Genomic DNA, 15,013 nt, shown 5'->3' on the forward strand with positions numbered 1-15,013 from the left:
CTCCCGCAGTGCCCGCTCTCAACACCCGCCTGCGCCCGCCTCCGACAGTGCCCGCTCTCAGTGTCTGCTCTCAGCGCCCACCTTCCACAGTGCCCGCTCTCAGTGCCCGCTCTCAGCACCTGCTCTCAGTACCCGCTCACAGCGCCCAACTCCCACAGTACCAGCTCTCAGTGCCTGCCTCCTGCAGTGCCCACTCTCAGTGTCTGCTCTCAGCGCCCACCTTCCACAGTGCCCGCTCTCAGTGCCCGCTCTCAGCACCTGCTCTCAGTACCCGCTCACAGTGCCCAACTCCCACAGTAACAGCTCTCAGTGCCCGCCTCCTGCAGTGCCCACTCTCAGTACCCGCTCTCAGCACCAGCCTCCTGCAGTGCCCGCTCTCAGCGCCCGCCTCCCGAAGTGCCTGCTCTCAGTGCCCGCTCTCAGCACCAGCCTCCTGCAGTGCCCGCTCTCAGTGCCTGCCTCCCGCAGTGCCCGCTCTCAACACCCGCCTGCGCCCGCCTCCGGCAGTGCCCGCTCTCAGTGCCCGCTCTCAGTGCCCACCTCCTGCAGTGCCTGCTCTCAGTGCCCACTCTCAGCACCTGCCTCCCGCAGTGCCCGCTCTCAGCGCCCACCTCCCGCAGTGCCTGCTCTCAGTTCCCCCTCTCAGCGCCCGCCTCCCGCAATGCCTGCTCTCAGTACCCGCTCTCAGCACCCACCTGCGCCCGCTTCCTGCAGTGCCCGCTCTCAGCACCTGCCTCCCGCAGTGCCTGCTCTCAGCACCCGCCTGCGCTCACCTCCTGCAGTGCCCGCTCTCAGTGCCTGCCTACTCCCCGCCTCCCGCAGTGCCCACTCTCAGTGCCCGCTCTCAGCACCTGCCTCCCGCAGTGCCTGCTCTCAGTGCCCGCCTGTGCCCGCCTCCTGCAGTGCCCCCCTGCGCCCGCCTCCCACAGTGCCCGCTCTCAGTGCTTGCCAGTGCCCACCTCCTGCAGTGCCCGGTCTCAGTGCCCGCTCTGAGCGCCCACCTCCTGCAGTGCCCGCTCTCAGCTCCCGCCTGTGCCTGCCTCCCGCAGTTCTCGCTCTCAGTGCCCGCCTCCTGCAGTGCCCGCTCTCAGTGCCCTGGCAGGCGAGGGGGGAGCTGGGGATCTTCTAAGTGGCTGACAGTGAGCATGTCCCACGAGATGCACCCGCCTCGGCTTTCAGTGCAACTAGCTCCCAGCTACCCAGATCAGCCATTGCGCGATCCGGCCAGCTGGGCTTGTGACTGAACGGCAGGGACGGGGTAGCAGGGGGCTGCGGGTCGGGACTGAGTGGCATCAGCAGAGCCTGGGGGCGCAGGACTGGACCAGCAGGGGGCAGCGGGGCGGGATTGAGGGGCATCGGCAGAGCCTGGGGGTCCCAGTTTAGACTCCCAAATATTGACCAAATTGCCCTCTGAATCCGGAGGGGGAAGCGGAAGCAAGTGAGGGGGCGGCACCCCTCCCCGTCAGCCCCGTGGCAGGGAGCCCTTTGAACCCGCCCCCAGTGGGGAGGGGCGCCCAGCCGAGGTGGCCTAGAGCCAGCTGGGAAGCAATCGCTGCTCCATCAAACCCTGGGGCTGGGGGGCCCACGCTAGGGTGCAGGGGCCCAGCTGAAGGCTTCAAAAGCTGTGGAGATGCCTCCTTCCCCTCCACCCCGCTCTGCGGCTTTCAGAGGCTCCGAGACCTGCCCGGTGGGGGCTCTGCCTCTCCAGCCGGCCCTGAGCATGGGGGTCACGTCCCCGCAGCTGCCGCGCCAGGGCCCAGCCACCAGCGGGAGAAGCTGCCACACTGGGGCGAGGGCAGGATTCTGGCTGTGCCACTGGCCTCCTGGCCCGGAGGCTGCCTGTGAGGGGGCTGTGAGCTGGAGGGCTGTGGAGCACAGTCTGCCTGTAGCCCCCTTTCCCTGGGCGGGGGTGAAATTAACCCACAGCCCCCAGGGGTCCTCCAGAAAAACCCAACGGCGTGATGTGCTGGGGTGAGGAGCAGAGCCTGAACTGCGCCCAGCAGACTGCCTCCCCTGGGCAAAGGGCCAGCTGGGGGCGGGGAGGAAGGAGTCAGTGCTGGGAGCGAGGAGAACCCACAGGCAAGTCCGGAGAGCGGCAGGGGCATGTATGTGGGAGAGAGGATACGGGACCTACTCCTAGTGCCACTTGGCGAACGCTCCCTCGGCGTGGGAGCGGCAGGCCAGGGTTCTAGTCCTGGCTGGGGGGCCCGGGCTGTCTCAGCAGCAGGTGGATGCTGGAACTGTCCAGGGTGCTGCAGGGGGGCAGGGAGGGGGCCAGAGCAGAAGCCAAGGAGGAGGTTTCATAGCAGAAGGCGACACAGAGAGAAGATACCCCCCCACCACCCCCAGGTGACCAGGCAGCACTAACAGGGCCTGGGGCAAGGGAACAGCACATCCACAGGCGCCTGGCACGGAACGAGTTGGGGGGTCAGGAAGGACCTGGCAGCACAGGTCAAGTGGGGGGGGGGTTGTCATCCGCACATGCCCTGGGGGACAGACAGTTCGTGGGGCAGGAAACCCCTCTGCTCTCGCAATGGATTTGGGCCTTAGCTTTTGAAAATCATTTGTTATACTTCAAAGGACGCTCTAGAGAGAGAAATGGCCGGTCCCTCCCTGTGTCCGAGCCCCTTCCAGCACTACTGACCGAGCTAACTTCCTTTCTGCCCCAGCCTGGCTGCATGGGCTCAGTTTCACTTCCTGGTTCTCAGTCCTGGCAGGGTGTGGTGGCTCGGGGCTTTCCCACGCAGCAGGGGCTGGCCCCAGGCCAGCAACACCCCTTCCCTGGCCCGCTTCGCAGTCAAACGAAAGAGGAAAAGATACTAATTGGTATTTAAAAATAATAATCAAACCATGTTCTTGGGGGTTTGGCCTGGGCCAGAGAATGAACCCCCTGCTCTCAGCGAACGCCTCAGGGACAGGAAAACGACTCGGGGGGTGGGGGGGAAATGGAAAAGCAGAGCTGCTCCTACCTGCAGATGGGCTGCACCCGGGATGGGATGTTCTCCCGGGGCAAAGTGTCGGCATCTCTCCGCTGCGGAGGGGCCAGCCACAGGCCTGCGCCCCAGCCAAGTCCCGAAGGCTGGGTGTGAGCAGTGCACTGGCGTGTGTGTGTGTGTGGGGGGATTTCACCCCGAGGGAGCCCAGAGAAACCCCGTCTATCTAATCTAGCTTCTACAGTGCCGCTCGGTGCAGTGTCCGAGCTCGGGGTGCCTCGGGCTGGCGACAGCACGCAGGGGTGCGGGCATGGGGCAAGCAGTCCCCAGCTCACAGGTCTCTGATGGTGAGGGACGTGCCGGGCCGGTCTGGCAGGAGCTGGGTTGCATCAGCCCTGTGGGACTCTCCCCAACACAGGACCCCAGGGTGGGGGAGCGGTGGGGGGCTGCCTAGGCAGCTTCTTACCGGTCCAGGCTGCTGATTGGACGGGTCGCAGGCCAGTGAGACGAGATCTTTCAGAGGGTCCTGCGGGTTGAGATGAGGCGGGTACCGTATGGCCGTGTGGGGGAAGTAGGTGGAGGCCGCCTGGGGGAGGATCGAGGTGGTGGGGAAATGCAGAGTAGATGAAGGGTGTGGGCTTCGAGCGATACCTAGAGCGGGAGAGAGACAAAGAGATGACCGGGGCGGCCTTCATTCAGAGTTCCGGGCCAGGCAGCGCCCCAGCACCCCTCCTGCCCCACGGGCACTCCACTCTGGTTCCAGCGCCCCCTTAACGGCGGCTCGGGCGGCAGCCCCACACGCCCCAGCTGCCTTACATCCATGACTGCATATCGCACCGCACTTGGGGCGTCGCGGTGTGGGCCAGGAGCCAGGGATTCCTGAGCCCTCACTCTGCCTCTGACCCCGAGGCCCCTCTATGGCCTTGGGCAAGTCACTGAACCTCACACCGTGCCTCAGTTTCCCCCATCTGCGGATGGGGACCCCGATCCTTACCTGCCTCTGGGGCCAGGGGGAAGGTGCGCGAAGGAATCAGCTGACGCTGGTGAAGCATTTGGCAGACGAGTGGTGCTAAGCATTGCCATTTGCAAACCAGTCCCGCTCCGAGAAACCGCCCTCCCCACCCCCACTCACACAGGGCCCAGCCCACAAGCCCAAGGGATGCTGGGCTGAAAACCGAGCTGGGTTCTTTCTGCCCCGATCCCGGTCACGCAGACCCTGCCAGACTGTAGCTGGTGGCTCTCCCTTGCAAACTCTTCAGGGCCGGGCCTTTGCCTGCAGGGTGCCTGGCAGGCTGTGGGCGCAGCAGAAATGATACAAGCCACGCATGCGTTAGTGCAGCCCCTCCCCCAGGTCCCCCTGCCCAGCACCCCTTCCCGGGCTGTGAATGACAAAGGAACCGCCCCCATGCTTTGGGGGGCCTGGACCCCCGCAGAGCCAGACTCACCGCTGTGCACGGCGATGACCGGACGGTGATGCTGGGTGAAGCTCAACCTCGGGGAGGAGTCCTGGGGCGACGGGCTGTTGAAGGGCGATTTGTCAATCTCCGTCTTTTTCACGGGGGAGATGCCTAGTGAGCCGTGAGAAAAGCAGAAGCGGAGCCGTTAAGGGTCTGCCCCCCGCTGCTCTGGCCCACAACGGTGCTAAGGGGTGGCGTTTAAAAGGCCTGCAAATGAAATCCACAGCGGAGTCCATCAGAAGCACCATTCAGTGTCAGGCGTCAGGGCAGAATCTGACCCCCAGGGTCAGGAAGGGTTCCCCCTCCCACCAGGCACATGACTCCCCTGAAGCGCTAGGCTCAGAGGCCGGAGGCCAGAGGACATGGCCAATGAATGGATTCACTCCGGCCCCGTCTCAAGGCGCTGACAGTCCAGTGAAATCACCACTGTGATTGGGGGGAGTGAGTGGGGGGAACCCTCCAGCGACTGAGCCTGGGGGAGCAAACATAAAAGCGGCCACACTGGGTCAGACCAAAGGTCCGTCTAGCCCAGTATCCTGTCTGCCGACAGTGGCCAGTGCCAGGTGCCCCAGAAGGAGTGAACAGAACAGGGCAATTGTCAAGTGATCCATCCCCTGTCGCCCAGTCCCAGACACTGAGGAAGGGGCTACCCTTGGCACTCCTAGGCGAGGGTTTGCATGGTGTGCAGCTCGGCGCCTACGGCTACGGAAGGGCTCTGGCGTGCCCGGCGTTAACCGGGAAAGGGGGCTGCTGTCATTGGCAGAGACACAGTACGGCTGGGTTATTGCTGCGCAGAGCCAGCAGGGGGCGCAGAACCCAGAGACTCTCCTGAGGCCCTGTCACAGCCACTAATTTGCTCTCGTTAATTAGGTAGCGACAGAGGCATGGGCAGGAGCTTATGAAGTGGGTCACGTTCCCTGGCTCGACTGCTTGGCTCACAGGGTGTCTAAGTGACGTGTTTATGTGTGTGCGAGTGCACAAGTGTGCATATACACATGGGTGTGCAGCAGGGTGGGTATGTCTATGCGCAGGGGTATTCGTGTGTATGTGAGTGGACATATGGGTATGCAGGGGTGTGTGTGAGCTGGTGTGTTTATACACAAGGGTAGGCGTGTTTGCACGTGCGTGTGCATGTGCGTGTGTACACGTTGGTATACATGTGCTGGCAGGAGTGTCCATCCCCATGTGTGCAGGCGTCTCTCCCTTCCCCATTGGGCAGCCTCACCCCACTGCACATGGCTCCAGTTCCGTGTTTCTGACCCGCTTCTCCCCCCTCAGGGCGAATGGCCCAGCGGGGCCGGACCTGGGAGAGCTGGGGGGAGGGGCACACAGCAGGCGAACTGCACAAGCCACCCACCCAAACCTCGTCCTGTCCCCTCCAGGCCCCAGTCACCGAAACCCATCACCTGCCGCGCGAGCCGCGTCTCCTGCAGGTTCCTCCCGTCCCGTCCCGTCCCGTCCCGTCCCTGCCAGCCACGCAGGGCCCAGGCTGCCACGGGGAACCTCCCGCTCGGCAGGGCACAGAGCATGGCACCAGCGCTCTGCCCACAGGAACGGCTGAGGCCATCGTCACACACCCAGGAACAGAGCAAATACAAGCCCAGGCCAGGCAGCGGCTGGGAAAATACCCAAGGTAGGGGAATCCAGGCCCAGGGCAGGCGGGGGCAGGGCCATACAGGCCCAGGACAGGCTGGATCAGGGCCATACAGGCCCAGGGCAGGCGGGGGCAGGGCCATACAGGCCCAGGGCAGGCAGGGGCAGGGCTTTACAGCCTCGGGGCAGTGCGGGTCCAGGTTTTGAGCGGAACGCCCAGTCGAAAAGGGACCCTGGCGGCTCTGGTGAGCGGTGCAGCGGGGTTAAGGCAGGACCCTCCCTGTCCTGGCTCCGCGTGGCTCCTGGAAGCAGCCGGCATGTCCGGCTCCTAGGCGCAGGGGTGGCCACGGGGTCTCTGTGCGCTGCCCCCGCCCCGAGCGCCAGCTCCACAGCTCCCATTGGCCAGGAACTGCGACCAATGGGAGCTGTGGGGGTGGCACTGCGGGTAGGGGCAGCGCACGGAGTCTCTGCAGCCCCTAGGCCTAGGAGCCGGACATGCCTGCCGCTGCCAGGAGCCACCTGAGGTAAGCACCGCCCAGCTGGAGCCTGAACCCTGCCCCCCAACCCCCTCCCCCAGACCTGAGCCCCCTCCCGCACCCAAACACCCTCCCAGAGCCTGCACCCCCTGCCAAACCTCAAACCCCTGCCCCAGCCCCGAGCCCCCTCCTGCACCCAAACTCCCTCCCAGAGCCTGCACCCCCTGCCAAACCCTAGCCCCCTGCCCCAGCCCTGAGCCCCCTCCTGCACTCAAACACCCTCCCAGAGCCTGCACCCCCTGCCAAACCCCAACCCCAGCCCTGAGCCCCCTCCCGCACCCAAACTCCCTCCCAGAGCCTGCACCCCCTGCCAAACCCCAACCCCCTACCCCAGCCCTGAGCCCCCTCCCACACCCAAACTCTCTCCCAGAGCCTGCACCCCTCACCCCCTCCTGCCCCCCAACCCCCTGCCCCAGCCCTGAGTCCCCTCCCATGCCCTAACTCCCTCCTGGAGCCCTCACCCCCACCCGCACCCAACCCCCTGCCCCAGCCCGGTGAACGTGAGTGAGGGTGGGGGTGAACGAGCGACAAGGGGGCGGGGGATGAAGTGAGCGGGAGGCGGGGCCTCAGGGAAGGAGCGGGGCAGGGGGCTGGGCAAGGATGTACGGTTTTGTGCCATTAGAAAGTTGGCAACCCTAGGCGGAGGCAGGGTAAATCCAGGGCCAGGGCAGGCGGGGGTAGGGCCAGACAGGCCCAGGGCAGGCGGGGGCAGGGCTGTACAAGCCCAGGGCAGGCGGGGGTAGGGCCGTACAGGCCCAGGGCAGGCGGGGGTAGGGCCAGACAGGCCCAGAGAAGGTGGGTCAGGGCCGTACAGGCCCAGGGCAGGCGGGGGTAGGACCAGACAGGCCCAGAGAAGGTGGGTCAGGGCCGTACAGGCCCAGGGCAGGCGGGGGTAGGGCCAGACAGGCCCAGAGAAGGTTGGGGCAGGGCCGTAGAGGGGACAGGGAGGGGCCGGGCCGTACAAACCCAGGGCAGGTAGGGGCAGGGCCATTCAGGCCCAGGGCAGGCGGGGGCCGGGCCGTACAGGCCCAGGCAGGGTAAGCTGAGGTGGCTCTGTGCGACGTTGGCGCCATGCCCCCAGCCTGGCCGACCACACTGCCAGGCCTTTGCTTTCCCCACTGCGGGGTCTGTCAGGGCAGAGGTGTCTGTGTCAAGGAGGACGGGAACCAGCCAAGCCCCCCTTTGTCGGCCCTGTCTTAGCAAACGGGACGGAGACGCTGTTTTCCCCTCTGCCACTGAGCGTCACCCAAAGTAAAGGAACCCCTCTGGCTCTAGATCCGCTCGGCTCAGCTTGCGGTGTTGAGTCACTGGCATTCCTGGAGACAGGAGACCCCAGCCCCAGCCCTGCCCCGTTATGGGCCCCAGCCGGGATAGTTGGCTGTTGATTTATGAGGAAAGATTAGGAGAGCTAAAAATACGTTGAGCTTTGCAGAGCGCTGAGCTGGGGGATTTGAGCCCTGAGCACAAGGAGCCAAAAGGCATAAACACCATGGGGGAGAGGGGGAAGGGCTGCTGAGCAGGGGAAACGTCCCTGCGATGAGATCATCTCCCCAAGGCCAGCATAGGACCCCCACCCCCACAGGCCAGGGAGGACAGGTGTATGGGGGGACAGGAGGAGGAGTGGCTGCAGTGCTGTGTGGGCTGGCTATTCGGGGCTGCACAGTGGTCCATGCAGGGCCGGTATGGCTGCAGTAAGGTAGAGCAGCCCCAGGGCTATTCTAACACACTAGGGGCAGTCCCGCCCCCAGCCCAGCCCAGAATTCGGGGCTTTGCCTGCTATCTCCCGAGCTGCATTCTGGCGCGTCACTGCCCTGTCCGACCCTGCACCTCCACTAGGAGGCACGCGATGATACCGCTGCCGTCGCTCTCCAATGGCACCGAACCCCCGGGAGCTGCTCTCCGGCACCGTGTCTGCCTAGCTTGCTGGAACTGAACCCCCAGGGAGAGGGGCTCCCAACCCAGCCTCTGATCCAAACCAACTTGCAAAGAGTTCTCCTCGTCTGCACCACTGGCCTCTAATCACCAGGGACCAGCCCCCACTGCCAGCACACAAACGGGGGTCAGGATCTCTGTCGCTTCCCTCTGGGAATGCAGGGCAGGAATCTCCCCCCAGCAGCGCCCACCACTGGCCTCCCGCACGGCTGGATCTGCCGTGGGAACAGGCCCAACATATCCTGCCTCCCATGGGGCTGCGTGTGCTGTGAGAACAGTGCCCACACCAGCGTAGGGGGCCTAGCTAGGCTCGCCATGCAGGAGACAAGGGGAAGCCCTGGGCGAAGGCTTGGGCTCAGCAGGAGTTTAAGCAGAAATTCGGGTCAGTTTTTAAAACAGGCCCGGACGCCTGGGTTCTCCAGGGCTGGGCACTGAGTCCCGCTGGCTCATCCTTGCTTTCAGAGGGCCAAACCCTGCAGCTTTCTCCTCCCGCTGAGCGAAGGCTGGCAGACTCGGTCCTAGAGGCGATAGGGCCCAGGTCTCCAGGCCGGTGTCCCTGACCCCAGCCTGCCTTTCACCCGGGAGCCAGCAGCACTCATAGAAATGGAACAGCTGCCCCCCCCTCCGGTGTTCACCAGCGCTCCCTAGTGTCCTCCAGCGTGCACTGCACCTGCTCCGCCTTGCTCTATTCCGACCCACTGACTGTCTTCCCCTGTGCTCCCTCGTGCCAGGGCCTCTCCGGGCACAGGGCATGGACAGCTAAGCCCCAGGGGATTTGGGGAGAGGAGCTGGAGGAACTGGCTCCCCCCGCGCCAGCTGGCAGGCCCAGAGGCGGTGTGCGGCCGCCGAGGGATAGCTCCCCTTGCTGCTGGGGAAGGATGGTGTCTCCGGCTGGGGTGCCTGGTTCCCTGCTCTCCCCTGGGCTGTACGGGGCAGCCCACATCCTGGGCAGCTGCTTCCTCTGACCCAGCCCCACCACTCGCCCACTGCAATCCCCCTCCGTGCCCCTTGGCCCCGTCTCCCACTGCCTCGCCCTTCCCCTTCCGCCCCTCCCCAATTCACCCCGTGCCCTCCTCTCTGCTGTGCCCTGCGTTCAACCCCACCACTGCTTCCCCCCCGGCCACGGCTTCCCCTGCAGCCCCCTCAGCCCGTGGGCATTGGCAGGACTCTCCCACCAGGGCAGAGCCCTGTGGCTGTGCAGGGCATTGGGCATCCCCTAGAGAGGGCGTGTGGCTTGTCTGCCCTTCCCCATCCTGGGGCTCCACAGGGGGCTCCCCCCGCCCGAAGTGGGGCGCTCCCAGAGGGAGTTAATCCTGCTGCCACCGTGCCATGGAGGATTTATCTCCAGCCATTCGGCCCAGCCGGTGTTAATGGGTTTAGCCCGTTCTCAGACGGTCATTTAGGAGGATTTCACAGAACATCCAGTACGGGATTGAAATAAACCCCCCTGCGACGCGCCGGCTAAGCACATCCCTTCTCGGATGGCTTACCCCCCTCCCCCACGGCCGGGCTTGGGGGGCACAGAGAGAGGGGGACTCACGCACTCGCACCCAGAGCTGAGGTTCTCCCTGAACTCCAACAGCTGGTGGAGCTAGTGAGTTGAGGCCCCGCCACAGGGGAAAAAAGGAAAGCTGCAGCTCAGGAGGGCCAAGGGTTGGAGCAGGGCGCTTGGGAACCAGGACGCCTGGCTCTGGGTGAGCGCTCCTCCTTGCCAGCACGCCTACAATGCCTTGACAGCGGCTGACTACTCTGTAGACAAGTAGGTAAGGCAGAGCAACCCCAGGGCGATTCCACCACGCCTGGGGCAACCCGGCCCCCACTGTAGCCCAGACCCACCCAGCACAATCTATCTTTCACGTAGGGAGCTTCTCTTGGTTCTGTGTTTCTTCAGTGCCTAGCAGGCCAGGGACCTGGGCCGAGAGGAGGCTGCTAGGGGCTACCACAGTGCAAAGAATAAATAAATAATAGACAGCGAAACCCACCTCTAGCAAATATCAAAGAGGCTATCAAAACCCGGGAGCCTGAACGGCAGAAGATTGAATAACCTGTCCTAGGGATCTTTAAAACAATCTCACATTCATCAGCATCAATAGAGCCGGCTGGAAAAGGGCTTTTCCCAGGAAAAACTTGGAAAGCACAAATGGGGAGGGGGCAGGGTTTACATAATAACCTGCCTCGCTTTGCGTTTTTCATTAAAAAATACCTCCCCCAAATTTCTAAAGAAACGGGTTTTCTTTGTGGAAAATTTTCATTTAGGAAAAGAAACAGGCCCTTTTACATCCCAAACCAGCTTTGAACAAAACTCTCAGCCGGCTCTGGGATTTTCCAATCCCGGGGTAAAGTGCTTTGCAGCTGCTAACTCAGGACACCACCGAGACGCCTTCCCACTTGGGGTCAGCGCCATTCTTCCCAAGGTGGGGAAACCAAGGCACAGAGAACAGACTGGCCAGCCCAAAGTGCCGAGTCAGTGCTGGGACTTGAACCCAGGAGTCCTGTGTCCCCAGCACGAGACCTTGTGCTTGGTTCTGATTTCAGGCTGGTGTAAATGGACTAGATTCTGCACTGGGCCTCTCGGTGTGCTCTGCTGCCCAGAACAGCTGGAGCTCAGAGTTCTCTGCCCCCCTGCTCCGCCCCTGGAGAAGGGGGGGCTGTGTGCACTGTCCTCGGTGCCCCCGGGCTGGCTCAATGGTGCAAAGCCCAGAGCAGCTGTCCAGCTTGTGATATGGCGCTTCCAGCAGGGGTCAGGGGACACCTGCAGTCCCGGTCGGGGGGGCTCAGGGTCCGCGCCCAGCAGGGCAGACACAGGCTCGGGCTGTGATTGTGGTCTGGCCCTGGACTCCTGGCATGGCGCGGGGTCTGGAAGGGGGCCCAGGATCTGGGCTTGGAGTCTGAACCCCCCCAGCCCACCTTTACACACACATGTGCACAAACACAGAGGTGTACACGGACACACGCACACGCACAGTCTGGGGGGAGGGCCGGGGGCCGGGCCCAAGGACGGGGGGGGGAATAGTTTGGGGCTCCGAGGCTGAGAGGTAGGAAAGCTAAAGAGCCCCTTTAAAAACGTCCCTAATTGTGTGAAGCTGGGGGGTGACCCCCCCCCGGGGCCATTAGCTGCCAGTGCCCGCTGCCCCCCCCAACCCAGCAGATCCCTGGGGAACCTCCCCCTACCCGCTGACAGAAATCGCAAGATTATAAAAAGAAATAAATACAAGATAATGTACAACACCCTCCCCCCACCCCGTCCTTGCAGGGACAACTGGCGCCGCCTGGGACCCCAGGAACCAGCCGTCTGAAAAAGGGTCTGTATTGCTTTAATTAGCTCAGCCAACCCCCCCCCCCTTAATGAACGGCTAATTGGGGCTGTCTAGACAGGAAGACAAAACATCAAACAAGGAAGAAATCCGTCCTCAGTAATATGGGGCACCTGTGGAGATGGGGAGCGGCGGGGGCAGGGCCACAGCCTGGCAGTGCACAGAGGGGCTCGGGGCCAGGGACACCGTGAGTGCAGGGGGTGGGCGGGGAGCCAGGTGGCCTCCTGAGCGGGAAGGGCAGCTCACGGGAAGAGCTGCTGGCCCTCCCCTGGAAGCTTCATTGACACAGACCCACTCCAGAGACGCTGTGCTGGGGAAGACCCCGTGGACCCATGGAAATTCCCTGCACAGCACCTATAGAAATCTGAGTGCCCCGACTAGAGGGCTCCTACAGAGCGCCACGCACCCAGCCAGGAGCTCCGCTAGCGAGCCCAGAGTGCCTGGCAGAGTGACCCTGCGGCTGCTGGTCTCTGGCAGAGGGAGGATGGCACGCTGGCTCGCCCCCCGGCCATGCCCTCACACACAGCACCTGGGAAGCCATGATCAGCAGCAGGCATGCCCCAGGATGCAGGGAGCGGCTCCTTTCCCTGCTCAGCACCTGGGGGACCCTCTGAGCCAGGAACTGGCTCCGAAGCCGAAGGGACTAACCCAGAAAGGAGAAGCCGGGTTCAGGGCCCCGCCTGGCGCCCGAGCTGGGAGAACACGCCGGAGAAGGCCCGGGCGGGATACCTACCCCCTTCCATGTCGTCTGTCCAGTTGCGGCTGCTGCTCGTGGGCGAACTGGGCGAGGTGTAGTACTCGCCCCCCGGACTCGTGTCTATGTCATCCTCCATGGAGCCAGACTTGTGTCGTTTACTCCTGGGGAAGGGGAGGAAGGAGAATTGATCAAGGCACCAGGGCCTTTCGCTGCCATAGGCTCCTGCCCACAGCCAAGGGCGGCAATCAGGGCTCGGGGGCTCCCTCCCTCCCTGTCTAGTGGTTAGAACCAAGGATAGGAGTCCGGATGCCTGGGTTCTGTGCCCAGCTCTGGGAGGGAAGTGTAGTCTAGTGGTTAGAGTAGGGGACTCTGCCACTGCCCAGCTCTGGGAGGGAAGTGTAGTCTAGTGGTTAGAGTAGGGGACTCTGCCACTGAATGGCTGTTTGACCTCAGGCGAGTCACCAGCCCAGTCTTATTCCCTGAGTGAGTGGCCCCCCCGACACGGGTCAGGGCTGTAGGAATGTGACGTTATCACTGTGCAGCTGGGAGCGCTCATTACTCAGGGGCAGAATGTCCCCTGGGGTGCGCGTGGCAGAAGAGGAGGCTACCGACTTTGAGATTCTTGGGCCAAGCCCATACGGACGTGGCACCTTGTGGCTGCTGCCTCCTGGAGCCTCGGCGCAGAAGGGGCGCCAGTGAGGAGCGGGTGGCAGGGAGCCCTGGGGTCAGTGACAAGAAGAAATGAAGCTGTTGGGCCCAATTCTCCTCTCCGTTACACCCACGCGACCCCAGTGGGCTCCAAGAGGAAGGGGTGGTCTGGGAGCCAAACTTGTGTTCATGCACACAGCTGCCGCGTCAGGAGAGCCGCTCCCCTTGGCCTTGCTAATCCACCTCCCGGAGAGGGGTCACTGTGTCTATGGAAGAAGCCCTCCCGTGCGCAGGGCGCTGTCTGCAGGAAGCTAGGGGTGTAACTGCGTCGCTCGGGGGGGTGTGTGGATTTTTCACACCCCTGCGCGACGTAGTGATACCAACACGGGCCTGGGAAGCAAGTCAGGCCAGAAACAGGCCCCAGTGTAGCCAACCATCGCCAGCAATGCCCGGAGCGCCAGTTAACTCTAAGCATGTGTCCGAGGGCTTGGCTGACCCACGCCGGCCCCGATCAAAGACGAGAGAAAGGAAGGGGCTCCCTGAGACCTCGTCCACCCTGCCAAACCAGTGAGGCAAGGCCGGCAAGATCCCCCTCCCCTCCCCTAGCTCATCTGGAGGGAAATCCACAGGGCCTGGTCTCTGCCAGCTTGTTCCCTGGCAGAGGAAATGGACTCTGTGGGCCAAATTCTGCTCTCCAGTAACCTGGCAGCGCCCATGAAAGCCAAATTCTGCCCAGAGACCTAAGCGGGCTGCTTCTCCCTCAGCTCCCAGGCTCCTGTTCTCTCATACTAGTTTACAGGCTGAAAGCACAGGGCGCACACCCACAGCCACTGAATAATATCATCCTCACCGGCTAGCTATGCATGGGAGTCACGTGGGCAGCTGCCTCTGGGGTGGAACGCAGCAGCTGTTTAACAGCCACACAACAGTCTAGGACCGGAAGTGGCAAAGACCATATTCAGAGGGACGGGGATTACAGGAAGGCACAAGGTCTGTCCAAAGGAGGTAGGGAGCCCGCACACTGCTGCTAATACTCCTCCTCATTCCTAAGTCTCCACCGGCCTCAGTCCATATGCAACAGCCTCAGGCATGGGGCCAGGCCTGCGTCAGAGGGGAAAGCCCCCATCACTGGGGGCAGGGCCCACGCCATTTTCTGCAGGGCTCCTCAAGCGGTCTCCCATCCAACTCCCGCACAGCCTTGGCCCGGCTTAGCTGGAGCAGTGACAGGCCCACGCCGCCAGGCTGCTGCAGCTGCCAAGCTCAGGGCTGTTCTAGGTTGGCCCTGGAAGCCACCAGGCCAAAACTGTTGGTTAACCACGTCACTGCTGGCTTTGTTCCCAGCAGGGCTGTGGCTGCACCAGGTCCCTGGAGCGCTGCAGCACTGCTGGGGTTAAGTAACACATATGCCCCCTCCGCACCAGAGGAGGTTACCAGGCTAGAGGCTGGGAGCCTGGGCTGCAGCCAGCGTGGAAGGAAGGAGTTCCCCTAGGACACCGCGTGTCAGGCAGGGAGAGGACTAGGACTGAGGAGGAGAGAAGCCCGCCTGCACTGGACTCTGGCTACCGCCCAGCAAAGGCAAAAACCTGCCCTGGATTTCTATTCCGTGGACCAAACTAACCCCGATCTGAGGCCGCGCAGGCGGAGTTTTACAATGCTGCCCGGTGTGTGTGTCTGCACGAGTCCGCGGACGTGCGTGCTCTGTCGGCGTGTGTGACTGGAGCGCCATGCGTGTCGCAGGGTGCAGACGTGGGACTCCATGTGCGACTGCACCGCCACGCGGGTCCCCGTGCGTGCTTACATCTCTGTACATCCGGGCCTCTATGGGCACGGTTGTGTGTGTGTGCCCAGGAAGGTGCTTGCACGCATGGGACTAGGCGTGCCGGCAAGCCCCACGTCTGGCTGA

General features: G+C 63.3%; 1 protein-coding gene across 3 annotated transcripts in view; it reads right to left on the reverse strand.

Annotated features, from left to right (window-relative positions):
• Window positions 1–15,013, reverse strand: part of NFIC (nuclear factor I C) — a 152,818-nt gene that overhangs the window by 25,727 nt on the left and 112,078 nt on the right. For all 3 annotated transcript variants that reach the window (XM_065422208.1, XM_065422207.1, XM_065422204.1), the window contains exons 6-8: window positions 12,499–12,623; window positions 4,379–4,501; window positions 3,400–3,584 (exon numbers count right to left, since the gene is read on the reverse strand). In XM_065422208.1, the coding sequence (XP_065278280.1) occupies window positions 3,400–3,584; window positions 4,379–4,501; window positions 12,499–12,623 (433 nt within the window). The remainder of the gene's footprint in view (window positions 1–3,399; window positions 3,585–4,378; window positions 4,502–12,498; window positions 12,624–15,013) is intronic.

The sequence above is a fragment of the Emys orbicularis genome, chromosome 24, assembly GCF_028017835.1.
Source record: "Emys orbicularis isolate rEmyOrb1 chromosome 24, rEmyOrb1.hap1, whole genome shotgun sequence".
Lineage (NCBI taxonomy): Eukaryota > Metazoa > Chordata > Testudines > Emydidae > Emys > Emys orbicularis.